The sequence below is a fragment of the Stegostoma tigrinum genome, chromosome 7, assembly GCF_030684315.1.
Source record: "Stegostoma tigrinum isolate sSteTig4 chromosome 7, sSteTig4.hap1, whole genome shotgun sequence".
Lineage (NCBI taxonomy): Eukaryota > Metazoa > Chordata > Chondrichthyes > Orectolobiformes > Stegostomatidae > Stegostoma > Stegostoma tigrinum.
In genome coordinates, this window is record NC_081360.1 from 45258639 (window position 1) to 45277764 (window position 19126).

The 19126-nt window shown below is 40.1% G+C and overlaps 1 protein-coding gene across 1 annotated transcript in view; it reads right to left on the reverse strand.

The window, feature by feature from the left end:
* Nucleotides 1-19126, reverse strand: part of agps (alkylglycerone phosphate synthase) — a 130049-nt gene that overhangs the window by 23172 nt on the left and 87751 nt on the right. Inside the window, exons 13-16 of the mRNA XM_048534268.2 lie at nt 15693-15769; nt 7095-7207; nt 2004-2073; nt 176-237 (exon numbers count right to left, since the gene is read on the reverse strand). Of these exons, the coding sequence (XP_048390225.1) occupies nt 176-237; nt 2004-2073; nt 7095-7207; nt 15693-15769 (322 nt within the window). The remainder of the gene's footprint in view (nt 1-175; nt 238-2003; nt 2074-7094; nt 7208-15692; nt 15770-19126) is intronic.

Consider the following 19126-nt stretch of genomic DNA (forward strand, 5'->3'; position numbering starts at 1 on the left):
AAACAGATGCCTGTGGTGATGCAAGTTTTTTAAAAAATAAACAAACTATGGCAGAGGTGCACAAGCTAGAAATTTCAACTATAGAGAAGATTACCTATTTAATCCAGATATAAATGCTACAGCACCAGAGTAAAAAAAATGTTTCTTAATAATTGTTTATAAGAATTTATTTTACCGGTCCCAAGGAACAGAGGTTTCAAATGATTCTCCAATGATGTAATAGTCCATACCCAAGTCCTAAAAAATATGCAGTACAATGTTAAAAAGATTATTTCCTACAATAAAGAGTAATCTTAATCTAAAATATAAATTTTTAAAAATCACAATATGAGGCATGCTATTCCATTTGCTACTGTGAGAAATAAAAACTGGCAGTTTTCCACATAATACGACAATGGTTTGTACCATACATTACAATAAGCAGTGCCTGGTTTGGCTCAAATGCCCCACTCGGACCTTGAAGGGGAATGCAGATTGCTGAGAAGTTGCATGCTTTGTTGGACACACTTTTCTCCGGCCCTCCTTTTGGGTCGGCTGAGCTTTCAGTTTCTGCTTACCTCTTCCAATGCCCTTCCAAACAGTCATCTTCCTGCAGTCACACCATCACTCAGTTGTCAATATCAATGTCTGCCCTCATTATATCTTGCTTGTTTTTGTAGAGTTATGAATGCCCAGGTGACCTAGACCCAATGGCCAGTTAACTATAAATGTAAGTAATGCTTAAACTCAACATTTTATATACATGAGGGAGTCTGCAACTGGTCTTGATACGAGGATGGCACTGGTGCTTTGAAAGAAAAAACTTAAAGTATGCATCTTTGCTCAGACACAAACCCTGAATGACCTGAATCATAATAACACTGTTGGTAACTCTGTTAAGAATACTATTTGGAGTGACACCACGGGACAGCAAGCGGGACAGAACACCAGCGCTTCATCGGAGGCTCACTGATGATGTTACCTAGAATGGTGACGAAACGTCTGAAAACGAACCTTCCAGCTCAGCGAACAATCTCACATCCAGAACCTCAACCTGAGCTACAAATCTTCTCAAAACTCGCTACCACGTGATCAACTCCAGGTGATGCTAATGTTCTGATCTCAGATGTGCCCAGGGCCACTGTTGACCTGGTTTGCTTCAAAAGATATTAGTAAGACAAAGGCCCCAGTACCAAAGCTCAGGTAGTCTCTGTCTGTTCTCATTTATCTTTTGTAAGCCATGCTGTCTGAGACAGGAGGGCCTTGACTCCTGACCCATATGTATAGTGTAACTGAAATCTCCCAGCAGGTAAAGACGCCCTGACTAGGAATTCTGCTGATTGTACTGCCAAGTATATTATAGAATCAATCTTTCACCTCTGTAATCAGAGCACAGCACCACAGCATAACACGCATGATGTTAACTGGCGCTCTGAATTGAGGATAAGATGAAGAGAGGGTTCCTTACAGTGAAGTCCACAGCTTGCTCACACATTCCCAATGAACACATTCTTCTGGTAAGGGAAGTGTGATGCTTTTGCTTTCAGTGATCAGCTCTCAGTAAGTCTGGTATCACATGGAAAAGTCAAATGCCACTCTTTCTATGATCAATGTTTCAACCAATAATGCAAACTAAATCTCAGTCTTGGCACTATGTAGAGCATTCACGTCAATCTAAAATAAAATTATCACTTGATCACAAATAGAAATTACCACCCAGCTGCTAGCTACAACAGAAACTTCAACTTTTTCATTACATTGAATACAAACAATAGTTACAGAATTGAGAGGATTTGGATTAAGTTTAAAAAAAAGTTTAAAATTAACAGGGGCAGCTAAATGTTGTCTAGAAACATGTTAATAATGGTTTTGTGTTGAATGCTTTCATCAGGTTTACAACTTGCAGCTGCACAAATTTTCAATTTTCCCTCAAATTCTTCAAGATGTCGTGCAAGATGGAAAATGCATACCAGTTACTAAATTAGAAATGAAACTGGAAATTTAATACATCATGAGCAACATACCCGAATATAAGCAATAACAAATGTCAGCATGTAGCCCCGTTGTCCATTATCTTCTCCAGCAGCCAGGCCTCTATAATCAAACATATTCACCTTAGCAGAGACAAAGCAACCGTTCACAGAAATCCAAAATGTTATTTACTGGCATGTTTGATAAATTTACTATTTTAATGAGGACAGTGATCAGCACTGTTTCTGCAGGTCAAAATACATGCACTGAGTTCAGTTTTTCCACACTTAACATTTGTGTGCTGACAATACAACTGCTGGAAGACTTTTAAAAATGAAAACATAGTGCTAGTTGATGCACAATAGTCCACAACGATTTGAGACTGAACAAAATTGGAATTTACAGGTTTTCTTTTCTTTTACATTTAGAAACATGCATACCTAATTTTCATGCTCATTTGTTAACTGAAAAAATATCTTGTGCAGGCTTTCATCATCTACCAAGAATCATCAACCATTCAGAATGAACTGAAGGACAGAGTGAGTAACAATCTTGCGCATTGCCGGGGAATTAAAAATCCCAATTGGGCTAAGTGCAATAGTAAGTTAATTAATAAGAAGGTTAACACCGAGTAGCTTCACCAAAGTACAAACTTCACCAGAGTGCAATAAAATTGGTGGAAATGGGTTTAGAAATGCTGTTTGATATATAAATAATAAACCTAAATGTAAAGGAATAGATTAGGATTGGATGCTACCTTATAGTGGAAACTGTGAGCATCTATGTGTAATCAAACAAGGTTAAAATCAAGTTCAAAAACAAATTGGCAGTGAAATTTCATATAAAGTAATAAGGTTGGGAGGGGTATAGGCTACTGCTCTTGCATATGGGAACAAGTAACAAGTGTTAACCACAACCACATCTGCATTAAGCAGCAGCACCTCAAACAATTTGAGTTTAAGAGTTGATAAGCTGGCGCCTAAGCTTCAGACACTGATGCATCAAGGACACAGAAAGCATCCTGGGCACTTTATTCCAGGAAACAGGCACCACGGTATGTTAAAATACTCCAAATATGGTTGTGGTTGGGACAATGAAAGATCTGACTACTCATGAGGCGAGTACTGGGATCCAAGATGTAGCAATGGCGTAATCTCACAGTTTGCATCATCTTAACAGATATGAGGTTCTTGCAGCTTGTGTGAAAAAAAAATGAGACTGCAAGGAGGACAAGCAAACTGGCCACATCATCTGTAGTGCAAGGGCCACTCAAGCTTTATGAGTAAACGCAACGTAACAATAATAGGGAACTATTGGTGTGCAGCCAAGTGTGAAGCTTGAAGTCTGTGTTGCCTGCCTGGTACCAAATGAAGAACATTTTCTCTGGGGTTTGGGCAGGAACTGACAAGAGGAAAAAGATCCACTTGTCTGATTCCATATGAGTATTTAAGACATGTATAAAACTTAGAGGGAGGAAATGCAGAGGGGCAGTACGAGCTATGGGTTAAATTAGAAAGCAACATCATGAAGTAATAATCACTAGAACACCAACTAAGCCATGAACAAAGGTCAAAGAGTAAATGTACAACTTGAAATTTGAGAAATGGGTTTTAATTCATGGGGCCCAGCACCAATATTGAGAAAGAGAGATCGATCTTCTGATGGAATGGGTTTTATGTTCACCTTGCTGCGACCAGCATCCTGGTGAATTAAGTAAAATCAGCGGATAAGCATCAGACTGCATAATGGGCATGGGCAAGGCAGGGATTTAATATGTTTGGGTGAGGTAAGAATATAGAAACTTCAAGAGAAAGGACAAGGCAATAGTGTAGATTGGATAACCAGGATATGATAGGGTAAGAAATAATACACAAGGATAAATGTGCCAGCAAATGTAATTGGAAGACAGAAGGCTAAGAACACAGAAATAAAGGAGTTTTAACTGACAGCAGTAAAATTTATAACAAGATAAGCTGAAATTTAAGATTGCTTGTAATAAGGGTGATGTGGCTGCAAGGTCACCACAACTAGGAGCTAAACTATTCAGAAATGCATGACATTTTGGGAGAACAGTTAAAATGGATAAGGAGGTGGAGTTGCTCTGACAATAAAAGACAAGGTCAGAGCAATAGTGATAAATTACCTCAGCTGAAAAGAAAGCTATTTTGGGTGAAGATACACAAAGGCGAGGGAAAGACGGCACTGGTGAGAGTTTGTCTACAGGCCATCCAGAAGTAGCTACACTACAGTACATAAATTAAGATACCATGGGGTGCTTGTTAAAGAAAAGCCACTGGAACAGACATAGTAACATTAATCTTCATTCAGATTGAAGAATCAATGCATTGAAGATATTGTAGAGGATGGGTTCCCAGAACCATTCAGGACAGTTTCTTAGAATTGTACATCGCGGAACAAACAGGGGAGGCACGCTATTTTACATCTGTACCGTGTAATGAGGCAAGATTAACAGAAGACCTATTAGACCTTCTAGAGAAGAATGATCATAACATGGTGAATTTTGCATTCAGTTTGAGGGTGAGAAACTGGAGTCTAAAACTATTGCCTTAATCTGAAATAACAAAGTATAAAGACAGAGTTAAGGTTAAAATAGACAGAAAGAATGGTTGATTATGGCAGATACATTTGGACAGGCATTTAAGACAATAATTCATCATTCTCAAAGATACATTTCAATAAAAAAGAAAGCCTCTAAAGAAGGCCAAATAGCCTTGGTTAACTAAGCAAGTTAAAGATTGATTCAGATGGAAGATAAAGCACACAGTGAAATTTCACAGTTGGTCAAAGAAAAACAAAGATCTTAGAAAGCCAAGGACAACTAAACAATGCAAGGGAGGAAATACAGTAAACTAGCAAGAAATAGAAAAGCAAGAAATTAAGAGATTCGACAAGTAAATTTTAAAAAATGTAACAAAGTAAAATACTGGTCCCTCAGAGGACAACTCTGGGGAATTAATACTGGGTTATAAGAGAACGTGGAGACTGAACAAATGTTTTATATTTTACACCACAGAAAAGAAACTAAAAACATACAAACAATAATTTTAAAAAGTGGCAAAAGAGAAACAGTCAGTACAATCAGTACAATGAGAAGAAAATACATGGCAGATTGAATAAACTCAAGGTCGACACATCCCATTGACCTGAAGGTCTGGTCAAATCTTAGGGTAGATCCATTGCTGTAATCAGCCAGAAGTTCTACATTCTGGAAAGACGTGGATTGGAAAAGCAAATGCAACACCCCACTTAAGAAAGAAGGGAGATCAAAAGCAGGAAGTTCTAGGTCAGTTAGCCCATCATTGAAAAAATGATGGAATCCATCAGACAGGACATAGAAGCAGGGAATTCAGGTAATATAGTTTGATTGAATGAACTAGAAATATATTAGGATTCTCTGAGGATGCAAGCAGCAGGGTGGATAAATAGGAACCAGATGTAGCGTATTTGGATTTCCAAAAGACACTTGATAAGATACCACTTAAGTTACTGCTGTACAAGCCTAAATCATAATGGCAGGGATAATATACCAGCATAGAATAAGAACTGGGTAAGTATCATAAAACAGTGTAATTTTCAAAGATACATTTCAGTAAAAAAGAAAGCCTCTAAAGAAGATGAATAACCATTGGTTAACTAAGGAAGTTAAAGATGGATTCACTTTGAAGAAAAAGCGTACATTGTGTAATTTCGCAGTTGGTCAAAAGAAAGATCTTAGTGTAGGAACAGTGTCGGAACAAATGGGTCATTTTCTCATGGATAAACTGTAACATAGGGATCGGTTCTGGTACGTCAATTATTTACAATCCACTTTAATGACGTGGATGATGGGATCAAATGTACTGCAGCCAAATTTGGTCTCAATATAAAGGTAGGGAGAGAAAGGAAGTTGTGGGAAGGGCATAAAATTGGTAAAATGGTGTTAAAGTTAGGAAATGCTGGTAAAGTATAAATTTAAAAATTTCTCGGAATAGAGAAGCCAAATATTATTTGTATTTTGAGTAAATAGAATGATTTAGTTCGAGGCATTTGGATGTCCACATTCACAAATGACCAAGTAAAGATGCAGGTACAGCAACTAATTAGGAAGGCAAACAGTTAGTTTGCTTTTAATGCAAGGGACATGGAATATCAAAGTAGGGAATTCTTATCTATACAGGGCTTTACCAATGCCACACACGAGTACTATGTACAGTTTCGGTCCCTACATAAGGAGAGACAAACACATGGCAGAGGCATGTGGAGAAGGTTCATTAAGTTGAGTTTTGTAATGATGTGGCAATGAGCACCTATTTAGATTAGATTCCCTACAGTGCGGAAACAGGCCCTTCGGCCCAACAAGTCCACACCGTCCCTTGGAGCATCCCACCCAGACCCATCCCCCTATAACCCTCACACCCCTGAACACTATGGGCAATTTAGCAAGGCTGAGCCACCTAGCCTGCACAACTTTGGACTGTGGAAGGAAACTGGAGCACCCAGAGAAAACCCACGCAAACATGGGGAGAATGTGCAAACTCCGCACAGACAGTTACCCAAGGCTGGAAATGAACCCGGATGCCTGGTGCTGTGAGGCTGCAGTGCTAACCACTGAGCCACCGTGCTGCCAAGATAGAGATAAAGAGGGTCTTTTTCTTCAAAAGTAGCGACTTTTTGGACTTTTCAATCCCGAAAGCTGGAGGATAGGCCATTGAACATATATTTAAGGCTAACACAGACTCTCAAACTGTCGCAAAATTGGTTATAGGGAAGAGGCCAGAAAATTCAGTCAAGTTCAACATTAGATCAGCCATGACCTGCTGGATCAATGAACAGGCTCAAGGGGACTTATGGCGTACTCCTGCTCCCATCACTTTGTTTAAAAAAAATCACAAAAATCAAAATATTCAGGACCAAAATGCATTGCAGAAATCCCTAATGGAGTGATGGTGGAAGGCTTTAACAGTTACATTTTATTCTCTATCTAAAGATCATAAATAATGACAACTTTACATTGATGCTAACCATTATATTAGGATTTTAATGTCTTACTGGTAGGAATGTCTAACTATAACTTAAGCAATTGGAATTTGAAAAGTCATTTTTGTAACTCACTATATAGTGTAGATTTTTTTTCCAAGTCTTACCCAACTTTAGCAGCAATATCATAAACATGCTTTTCCTGTTGAAGCACCTTTTCTCTGCTACCTTCAAAAAGTAGGGTAGCTACGCATAACTCATTGGGATCAAATCCCTTGAACTGTGGAAATAAAAGTATGAGAATATTAAACAGAACTTGAAGGTGTGTGGATGTTGTATCTCAAACCAGAGACATTTTAAATGTTTACATTTGAATAATTTAATCAAATGCAGCTTAGAATAACCATCAGGTTCCAACGGCACTTTGAGGAGTTCCTTTAAAGCGTTTAAAATCAAACCTCCCAGCATGAAGTTTCAAAGGCATACCTTGGAACCTACTTCAGGAGAATATCACTGCCTAGAATTAAGAATGTTGCAGTTTAATTGCAGTCAGGAAGATTATTCCATGGACTAGACTATCTCTCCATCGTAAGGCCAGAATTGAGGATGCTCGCCGATTATTGCAGTGTTCAGCACCATTCGTGACTCCTCAGCTACTGAAGCAGTCTGTGTTCAAATGCAACAAGATCTGGACAGTATCCAGCCTTGGGCTGACAAGTGGCAAGTGACATTCACAACATAAAAATGCCAGGCTATAGCCATCACCAATTAGAGACAATCTAACCACCGCCCTTCGACATTTAATGGTGTTACCATCACTGAATCCCCCATTATCAACATCCTGGAGGTTACCATTGACCAGAAACTCAACTGGACTCACTACATTAACAGAGTGGCTACAAGAGTAGACCAGAAGCTGGGAATACTGCAGCAGGTAACTCACCTCCTGACTCCTCAACGCCTGTCCACCATCTACAAGGCACAAGTCAGGAGTATGTTAGAATACTCTCCAATTGCCTGGATGGGTGCAGCCCTAACACTCAAGCAGCTTGACACCATCGAGGACAAAGCAGCCCACTTGACTGGCACTACATCCACAAGCATTCACTCCCTCCACTGCCGATGCTCAGTAGCAGCAGTGTGTACTCTTTACAAGATGCAGTGCAGAAATTCACCAAAGATCCTCAGACAACACCTTCCAAACACACAACCAGTTCCATTTAGAAGGACAAAGGCAGCTGATATATGGGAACACCATCACCTCCAAGTCACTCACCATCCTGAGTTGAAAATATATCACCCCTCCCTCACTTTCACTGGGTCAAAATCCCAGAATTCCCTCCCTCGTAGCACTGTGGGTCAGCCCACAGCAGGAGGATGGCAGTGGTTCAAAAAGGCAGCTCACCACCACCTTCTCAAGGGCAATGGGGGATAGGCAAGAAAGGCTGGCCAGCCAGCAATGCCCACATCCCACAAAAATTAACACATGAAAAAAAGCATTAGGCATTATAAACATGAACAAAAGCCAATGTGCTGACCATTTTTTTGATGGGGGCGGGGGAAGGGTTGGTGGTCAACACAGAGATCATATTGAATGTGTACCTCACTTCTTGAGAATTAGAAACAAGACAAATATACAGTCCATAATTACATTGTTCACCCAATATTTTCAAGTTTGGACCACCTTCAGCCATAATTGATTTCTTTTACCTAAATAGAACCATAAAAATATTTTAAATGTATAATTTGTATGTTCTGGTTATATTGCTGTTCATTGCACACATTCTTAAAACAATATTGTGCAGAAAACTTTGCCCCACACCCTGTACAGTTTAACTCTACACACTTCCCCTTCTAATCGCCTTTCAAATTCACACACAAATCGTAGCAGTATGTAGCAGGGTCTTTACAATGTCAATGACAATCATGAGGAACAATGCAAACACAGAAACCAAGAATTAACCACTCAATTGAACTTAAATAACCTTTCAGACAAAAGCTAGAACTTGATCTGCAGAAAGCAGGATCAAAATAAGAGATCAAACAGTACAACATACTGAGTACACACACCTAGGTAATGAAAAAAAGTTTTGCATTATTAGACCAAGATCATGAAACCTATAAAAAAATACAACACACTATCGCTCATATCCTTCTTCTAAACACATTTCCACATACTACTGGCAATACATTATTACACACGTGTAGAGTACAGGTACCTTGGGACCTTGATCATTTGAGCAAATAGGCCAAGGGCTGGCAGATGGAGTATAATTTCAATAAGTACGAGGCGTTGCATTTTGGTAGCGCAAGTCAGGACAGGACTTATACACTTAATAGTAAGGTCCTGGGAGTGTTGCTGAACAAAGACCCTGCAGTGCAGGTTTGTAGCTCCTTGAAAGCAGAATTGCAGGTAAACGGGATAGACAAGGCAGCAGAGAGAGCAAGAACTGCAGTCAGAGATAACAAAGCGCAGAGCTGGAGGAACACAGCAGACCAGGCACCATTAGGGGAAAAAGAAAGTTGACATTTCAGGTCAGGATCCTTCTTCAGAAAATATATTTTTCTGGAGAAGGGTCCCAACTCAAAACGTCAACTTTCCTATTCCTCTGATGCTGCCTGGCCTGAGAAGTTCCTCCAGCTCCACACACTGTGTAGTAAAGACAACGTTTGGTACGCTTGCCTTTAAAAGTCAGTGCACTGAGTCTAGGAATTGCAAGGTCATGTTGCGGCAATCTGTACATTAGTTAGGTGAGAGGGGTTTCTTTTTGCGACTGGGAGGTGCAGTTGTTTGTTGCAAACTGAGCGGAGGTGTTCTGCAAAGTGGTCTCCAAGCCTCCGCTTGGTTTCCCCAATGTAGAGGAAGTCACACCGGGTACAGTGGATGCAGTATACCATATTGGCAGATGTGCAGGTGAACCTCTGCTTAATGTGGAATGTCATCTTGGGGCCTGGGATAGGGGTGACGGAGGAGGTGTGGGGGCAAGTGTAGCATTTCCTGCGGTTGCAGGGGAAGGTGCCGGGTGTGGTGGGGTTGGAGGGCAGTGTGGAGCGAACAAGGGAGTCACGGAGAGAGTGGTCTCTCCGGAAAGCAGACAGGGGTGGGGATGGAAAAATGTCTTGGGTGGTGGGGTCGGATTGTAAATGGCGGAAGTGTCGGAGGATGATGCGTTGTATCCGGAGGTTGGTAGGGTGGTGTGTGAGAACGAGGGGAATCCTCTTAGGGCGGTGGTGGCGGGGAAGGGGTGTGAGGGATGTGTTGCGGGAAATACGGGAGACGCAGTCAAGGGCGTTCTCGATCACTGTGGGGGGAAAGCTGCGGTCCTTGAAGAACTTGGATTCTCTAGAGGACATGTCCATCATGGGCCTCCTGCACTGCCACAATGATGCCACCCGAAGGTTGCAGGAACAGCAACTCATATTCCGCCTGGGAACCCTGCAGCCTAATGGTATCAATGTGGACTTCACCAGTTTCAAAATCTCCCCTTCCCCTACTGCATCCCTAAACCAGCCCAGTTCGTCCCCTCCCCCCACTGCACCACACAAGCAGCCCAGCTCTTCCCCCCCCCCCCACCCACTGCATCCCAAAACCAGTCCAACCTGTCTCTGCCTCCCTAACCGGTTCTTCCTCTCACCCATCCCTTCCTCCCACCCCAAGCCGCACCCCCATCCACCTACTAACCTCATCCCAACTCCTTGACCTGTCCGTCTTCCCTGGACTGACCTATCCCCTCCCTACCTCCCCACCTATACTCTCTCCACCTATCTTCTTTACTCTCCATCTTCGGTCCGCCTCCCCCTCTCTCCCTGTTTATTCCAGTTCCCTCTCCCCATCTCCCTCTCTGATGAAGGGTCTAGGCCCGAAACGTCAGCTTTTGTGCTCCTGAGATGCTGCTTGGCCTGCTGTGTTCATCCAGCCTCGCATTTTATTATCTTGTACATTAGTTAGGCCACTTTTGGAATCCCTGCTACAGGAAAGATGCTGCGGGACTTGAAAAGGATCAAAAAAGCTTTACAAGAATTTTGCCAGAGTTGGAGGGTTTACAGTGAGAGAATCACAGAGTCCTACAGCGCCAAGTCAGACCTTTTGGCCCAAACTGGTCCATGTCTCCCAAAATGTCCATCCACGCTATCCCTCCTTCCCTGCATTTGGCCCATATCCTTCTAAACCTTTCCTACCCACGTGTTCATCCAAATGTCTTTTAAGTGTTGTTAATGTACCCACCTCAACCACTTCCACTGGCAGCTCATTCCATAAATGCATACCGCCCTCAATTTAAAAAAATTTGCCCCTCAGGTTCCCATGTAATTTGTCCCCCCTTACCTTAAACTGACACCCTATACTCCTTGATTTCCCAACTCTAGGAAAAGGCCACTGAGTGCATTCACCCTTTCCATGCTTCTCACGATCTTATACTCTTCTATAAGATACCCCCTCAGTCTTCTAAGCTCTAAAGAAAGTACGGTCTTTAGAAGGAGGACATCACCTATCGATTACTCCTTACACCCTCCCTTGGTCACCAGACTTGAAACATTAACTTTGATTTCGCTCAACAGCCAGACTTGTGAAGCTTTTCCAACAATATATGTTTATGTTCATTCTAGGTGGAAGTGGCCGTAGGTTTGAAAGGTGTGGTCTAAGGAGTTTTGGTGAATATCTGCAGTGCCTCTTGTAAATAATAGTGCTGCTACTGGGCATTGGTGGCAAAGTGCCAATCAAGTGCGCTGCTATGTCCTGGACGGTGTTGTTGGTGCTCCATGAATCCAGGCAAAAGGACAATACTCCCTCACACACATGAGATTTGCCTTGTCGATTGTGAACAGTCTTTGGAGAGTCAGGTGGAAAGTCACCCACTGCGGTATTCTTAACCTCTGACTTGCTCTTGTGCCACTGTATGGTTCAGTTGAATCGCTGATCAATGGTAACCCGCAGGATGTTGGTAACAAGGGATTCAGTCATTGTAATACATCATGGGGTGGCGGTCAGATCCTCTATTACTGGAGATGGTCATTGCCTGGCATTTGTGCAGCATGAAGTGGCAAGTAACATTGTTAGTCCAAACCTGGATATTGTCCAGGTCTTGTTGCGTCTAAACACTGATTCCTTCAGTATCCAACGAGTCACAAATGGTGGTGAACATTCAGCAGTCACCAGCAAACATCCCCACTTATGACCTTATGTTGGAGGGAAAGTCATTGATGAAGCAGCTGAAGATGGTTGGGCCTAGGACATTGCCCCGAGGAACACCTGCAGTGATGTTCCAGAACTGAGATGACTCACTTCCAACAATCACAGCCGTCTTCCTCTGCGCAGGGTATGATAACAACAATCAGAAAGTTTGCCCCAATTCCCGATGATTCCAGTTATTGTAGGGTTCCTTAATACCATATCCAGTCACATACAGCTTTCATGTCAATGGCTGTCATTCTCACCTCATTTCTGGAATTCAGCTCTTTCTCCATGTTTGAATAAAGGCTGTAATGAAGTTAGGAGCTGAGTAGTCCTGGTGGAAGCCAAAATGGGCATTACTTTTAAGATGGTGGTGGAATAGGACGCTTCAGCCGGAACTCAGCTGTTTCTTTTTTCTGTTGTTATTTTTTCTCTTTTGTGTTTATCTTCCTCCTCTTTCTTCTTGGCAATATCCTGAACTCCTGACTTCAGCGCTGATCCAGTGCAGCACCCTCTCAACCCAGCATGGTGATCTCTTGGCGGCCTGGCATGGTATCCTCCTGGCCTAGCATACAGTCTTGCGAATTGGCATGGCCGAGCGTGCACCTCTAGCCTCGAGACAAGGTGCTGGCATGGACTAGGTTGGAAGGCTTGATCTCAACTTTTTATTTCTCTATTTTTTCTAACATATTCCTATGATCTGTAATGCTGGACTATTTATTTCTTAATTTTTCTAGTTTTGTCTCACCTAAGAACTTGATGTGAAGAATCTGTGGGGAAAAATCCTACGTACTTTGTACCTAAAATGGTGCCATAAGTGGTAACTTGTAAACTTTTCACAACAGTTGAATATGTGAGAGAATAAAGCTAATTTCAATCCAATTCACTGAATAGGTTATTCTTGAGCAGGAGCTGCTAGATAATACAGTTGATGACACCTTTCATCATTTTAATGATGATCAAGGAGAAACTGATGATGCGGTAATTGGCCGGGTTGGATCTGTCCTGCTTTTCAGGTACAGGGTATAGCTGGACAATTTTCCACATTGTCAGGTAGATGTCAGTCAGAGCTGGAAACAAGTTTATGCAGTTCAGGTTCGGAATTCTCCGAGTGGTTTCAACTCAATTGAACAAGTGAAACTTCTGTTCTTGAGCTTTAAATAAAAAATGCTGCCAGTATATTCTGGCAAAATCTTTTCCTTTCTAAACTTTCTAAACATAAGAAACTTCATTAATTATTGCCCTTGCAATTTTTTTTTGGTCAACAGGATAATTTTGGATTAAGAGTAATATGACAGAAATGCCAAGATATTACCCTCGGAGTTTCTCCATCATGCTGAAGATGTTTGAAAGTATACCTGAAATATAGTAACACAATCAGCTACTTGGAACTGTTTGCCCAGTTTCACCCCCTTTTATCTGTCTGGGGTTGGATTTCTTTTTCATCAGTTTGTGGGCACGTGGGTGTTACTTGAATGGCCAGTCATTGTTGGCCATCCCCTGCAGCCTCTAAGATGATGGTGGGGAGCCACCTTCTTGAACTGCTGCAGCTTGAGTCATGTAGTTACGCCATAAGTACTGTTAGGATGGAAGACGCAGGATTTTAAACCCAGGGAGGGTGACAAAGGGAACTATGCATTCGAGTCACAACTCAGAAGGGATTTGCAAGGTTACAGATCCTGATGACAAATAGAATCTCATGTTCTCAGTTTCATCTACTGGATATGATTACACATCTTGTAAACCAAAAACTTCTCGAAAAATATTAATTAAAATCTGAATAATTTGTATTGTTTACTTCTGGTAATTTATAGTTACAGTTTACAGCTTTAAAAGGATTCAGCATCTTTAGCAGAAAAATATTGCTGTTGAACAATTATTTTTCATCTATTCTTTGGAATACACTTAAAATGGATTCACGCATATTTAGAAGTCAAAATAACAGTTTGGAAAGCACGCATTTTATCTGTGGTATTTGAGGCTTTGCACAACTAGGTTAAGGCTGCTTTGATTAGGATACAGTGTTTAAAGTTATACAAACTAAAGAGGGATTTGCAAGCGACGGCTATCTGAGGAACCTCTATCGCACTCACTCTGTGGCAGGTACATGCCTCCTTAACTAAGGGACCAAAACTATATGCAATACTCCAGTTGAAGTCTCATCAAGGTGTTATGCAGCTGCAGACAGACATCATGACTCCTGAACTCAAAATCCTTAGCGATTCCAGTTAGGTTTTGCACGACATGCTGCATCTGTATCTTTACATTTAGTGACTAATGAACAACGATTGCCCACATTCTTTTGGACATTCACACTACCCAATCTCTCATCATGAAAAAAAAATTCGGCTTCTTTTTAAACAAAAATCAAAGTAATAATTTCTCAATTCACTTGATATTCTATCTTCACTGTTCTAGTTCATTCACTTAAACCTGTGTAAATCATTTTGAAGCCTCCATGCATCCTTCTCACATCTTGAGTTCTCATCTAGCTTGATGCCATCAAAAAAGGTTGGAAATACTATAACTGAACCACACACCCAAATCATTTATTTATATACAGTGAATAGCTGTGGATCAAGCACTGATTCTTGGGCCACCTGTAACAGCCTGTGACCTGAGATGATCTGTTTATTCCTACTTGACTTTCTGTAAGTTAACCAATTCTCTATCCTTAATAGCATACATCCGCAATCCCACGTGCTCTAGTTCTTTTTACTGGTATCCACTGTCGGACCTTCTCAAAAGACTTCTGAAAATCCAAATACACCATACACACACCATACACATTATTATTTGCGACACGGATAAAGGAGGAGGTCCGTGATGTGTATGGACAATGAATCATGCTGTCAACCCGCTCTAGGACCTTCAATAATTTATGCACAAGTTCACCTAAGACGTTCTACTCCTTCACCCGTTGAGAACCACACACTTTCATTTATCTAGTCTTCCTGTATTCTATCAAAGTGAATCACTTCATATTTTTCCACAATAAACTTAATATGCCACTTGCCACACCATCAACTTAATGTACTTTTGAAATTCCACACTATTCTCATTGTTCATAGCACACCCAAGTGTTGTATCATTTTTGAAAGTGAAATTTCGAAATTATGCCAAAAGCCAAGTCATTGACATTTCAGAAGTCAGAGTGGTCTCAATACCCACCCCAGAATATGCCACTGTAAACCGTACTTCAATCTGAAAACAATTGTGCTTCCTGTCAGTCTGCCAATTTTGTGCTCGTGTTGCTCCTACACCTTTTATTCCACTAGTCTGAATTTTGCTTAGGTCTGTTGTGTGCCATTCTACCAAGTATCTTTTGGAAGTCCATATAAACCACATCGACACAAACCTAGGCCAATGTATTTAAAAGGAGGGATTTTTTGGGGGGAAATCAGGTAAAGATACAATTTGGACTGAAATCAAATCATTTCCTTTCAACATGGTCAACTATGGATAAAAGCTGGCACCCTGAATCACCATAAACTGCTCTTCATGAATGCAATTTACAAATATCATAACAATTTTGACAGAAGCAGTGTGATGATTTATATGACTTCAATACTTATGCTTAAAAAAATGAACGTACCTTAGTAATGTAAAATTTCTTCAGTCCATCCAAAAATGAAGTAAAAATTGAGGCCACTTGCGGTTTTAGTGCATGTCCTATTTTTGAAGAAGCATATTATATTTGGGATTATGGCTTTTCTTTTCGGCTTAAAATAATAATATTTGACCAACATATTCAGTGATGATAATGGATTTAGATAATCACAGCTAGTCTACTAGAAAAAGGCCATTAAAACAAATATAACACGCAGGAATATAAGACAAAAACACTCACAACGTAATTATAAAAGAAAATATTACTAACTTTTCAAGGGAACATGGAAAATGATAAACTGGAAAAAGTCTAAACCTTCTAATTCATATTATTTGATTTGGATATTAGTCTCTATGGGTCTTTAAGCCCTCCTTAACATGACACTGCACTTTACATCCATTAAATATATTCTGGCAGTGCCCAGAAGATGCAAATGTAACAATATTGAAATGGATAATAATTCCTGGGTACAATAGACACATTTAAGTTTAAAATGAATTTTCATTATCTAGTTAATTGCTGTTCTGAAAATCATTCCAAAAAATTGATAACAGTATGCATGTTCATTAGCACTAACAGGACCAGGTCAGGTATTTGTAATTCATACTGTGCTACACCATTGCTAGAAAAAAATCAATTCAATATTCAAATCTGAACTTTGTCTGAACGTGAGATATTATAGTGCTGTAAACAGGCATTAAAACTACCTTTTATTACATTAAAAGCCTTCTATGAGGAGTTTCAACTTATTTTCAGCTGGATTGATTATACACAACACCAAAACGGTCCTCATGCATGTACTGTTGCTGCCGGTGATGTTAGCTGGCCATGACAAGCGACTGGAATGCATCTGCACGTGTACCAGACACCACCATGTGAGGAATGATCTGCACAGCTGAATTTGAACCAGTGTTTCAGAGTAACATACATGCCATTCAACTGTGCCTTAAATGTAACGCCCAGGCTCTGTATGCCTTTTGAAGTACTTTCCACAATCTCCTTGACTATGTGCAATGATCTGTGCTCTGGTATTGATGTTCCTGCAACCTCTTTATATCACCTCGCCTGGCCCTTCCTACCAAAATACATCAGCTCACTCTTCAATACATTAAATTTCATCCAACATATTTTCCCTCACTCCACCAGCCTACATCCTCTTCAACTTTTCATCGATCTCACAGCTCATTACATTTCAAACTTTTATCCACAAATTTTGAAATCACGTAACCCCCAAGTCCAAGTCATTAATGTGCATATAAGAAACGGCAGTTCCACCTTCAACATCTAGGCAAAACATATATACATGTTTGAATGAAAGCAAAATACTGCAGATGCTGGGAATCTAAAATAAACAGCAAAAGTTGGAGAAACTCAGCAGGTCTGTCAGCATCAGTGGGGACAGAAACCTAATTAACACGGAGTCCGAATGGCTTTATATTTAGTCTGGCACCACACGTGAGCTCAAAAGTTTAGACTAACATTGCAGTGCAGAACTGAGGGAATGCTAAATACTTGCACTGAGGATGACATGTTAGGCCATGGGTGCATCTGCTCCATTAAGTGGGCATAGAAGATCCCAAGACGCACTGTCGAAGAACAGTAGGAAGGATCACTGGTGCCCTGGCCAATATTTATCTCTCAAGTATTATAAAAATGCGTTATCGGATTATGATCATATTTCTGTTTGAGATATCCAGAGGCTGTGGAAGTTGCTACATAAATGTGAGCTATTCTTTTTAAAGCTGTTAAGAAACATCATTTTCTAGAATGGGAGTATCATCACTAAGCTAAATTTCATACTTTTCATGGTGACATGTAGATATTAAGCATTAAATTGTCATGCAAATTAGCAAACGTATTTGAAATAACATTCACTATAATTAGAAGCATTCAAAATGAGAGTTGCATCTTAATTCAATCTTCAATTGTGAAATCTTTTGGCAGGGAGAGTCAAATGCTTAATGCTATGCAAAGTAATGTGCGGTCAGTTCGGGACTGTACACTTCTCAGGCCTAGTGACTAGGATTCTAATATTCAGTAATGAGTACCTTATTAAAGGTGTTGTGTCATATTTACAAAGCTGCAATGGAGGGTAAACCAAAGCTTTCATCATTACATTTAGACAAATAAAATGTAACAAGACTAATTAGCTTGTCAATTAAGTATGTTATACGCAGATGAAACTATCAAGTTGAAACCTGATAGTGAAACAAAAACTCTAACTCGAATGCAGTATTCAATAACTACTGAAATGGTTTCACGAATTCACCTACAAAGTATGCCATCTTGTATTGCATCTGTAAAGACTTTATTCAAGAGATAAAGCTAATCACACTAGCGCACACCAACATTTTCAGTTAACTTTTGTAGTAACTCTCAAGTACTGGTGATGAGACTCCTGTGGAATGTAGTCATTTTGTAGCAGAATCAAATGAATAAACTGAGCAATGATTGCCCAATTTTCATTGCTTCTTTTCCCCCTGTGCATGTGGGTAACATGTCAAACTTCTGTACACAACTTTATTATTCAGCGGTGAAATGTTCACAAGCTTTGCAGAGATCACAGTCAATCACAGTGATTTAAAAAACTGGATTATTCTGGAGGTATAAAATTTACTTTTAAAAAATCAGTTAAGTAACAAATATTTTAAAAAAAGACAAATGGCAAGCGCTTTAAGGTATATCTTCAATAATCCTTAATTTCTGAGCATATCCAAAGAATATTCCCTAACTGGTATTAGATCTGACCTTGGGTACTTTCAACAGGAGTTCGAATTATAATCAATAAAACCAAGGCAGGATTGCCATCAGCTGCTCAGGAGACAAGTTTTAATGAATTTATCATCTATCATTCAAAGAATGTAATATTATTCAATTGGCCTTACATTTTGGGACTGTAAGCTGAAATGCAGAAAGGACAGCTAAAGCCAATTCATTTTGAACCTATTAAAACACCCTAACTGGATTTCAGAAGTCAGGCTTTTGGCTCCTTCCCTTGTCAAAGTAATCGTTTGAATATTCAACCACACTTTTAGCCCATGTGTGGACCTAAAAGGAATTCAAAAGACCCCCTGACACCTGATGGCATAAATAACACAGTCGTCAAGTGTCACAGTGTAAGTTAGAGTCACAATGTATAAATGTCAATTTAGTACAAATTCAAATAATTTGGCAGTACAGAACTCTACTGGTACTGAAAAAGCTTTTCATCTTGCTCTGAGCAGAATAATTTGCAAAAAAACACCTAAACAATGTGTAAATCATTGAGACGATCAGCTTACACACACACTGGCACTGAATTTCATATATCACTTACTCATTTTTTGTAACAGGCAGAATGTCATTTTGGTAGCATTCTATTCGTGGCAAACATGTTACTACTCTTTAGTTACAACATGAAACTAGTAGATTCACCTGTT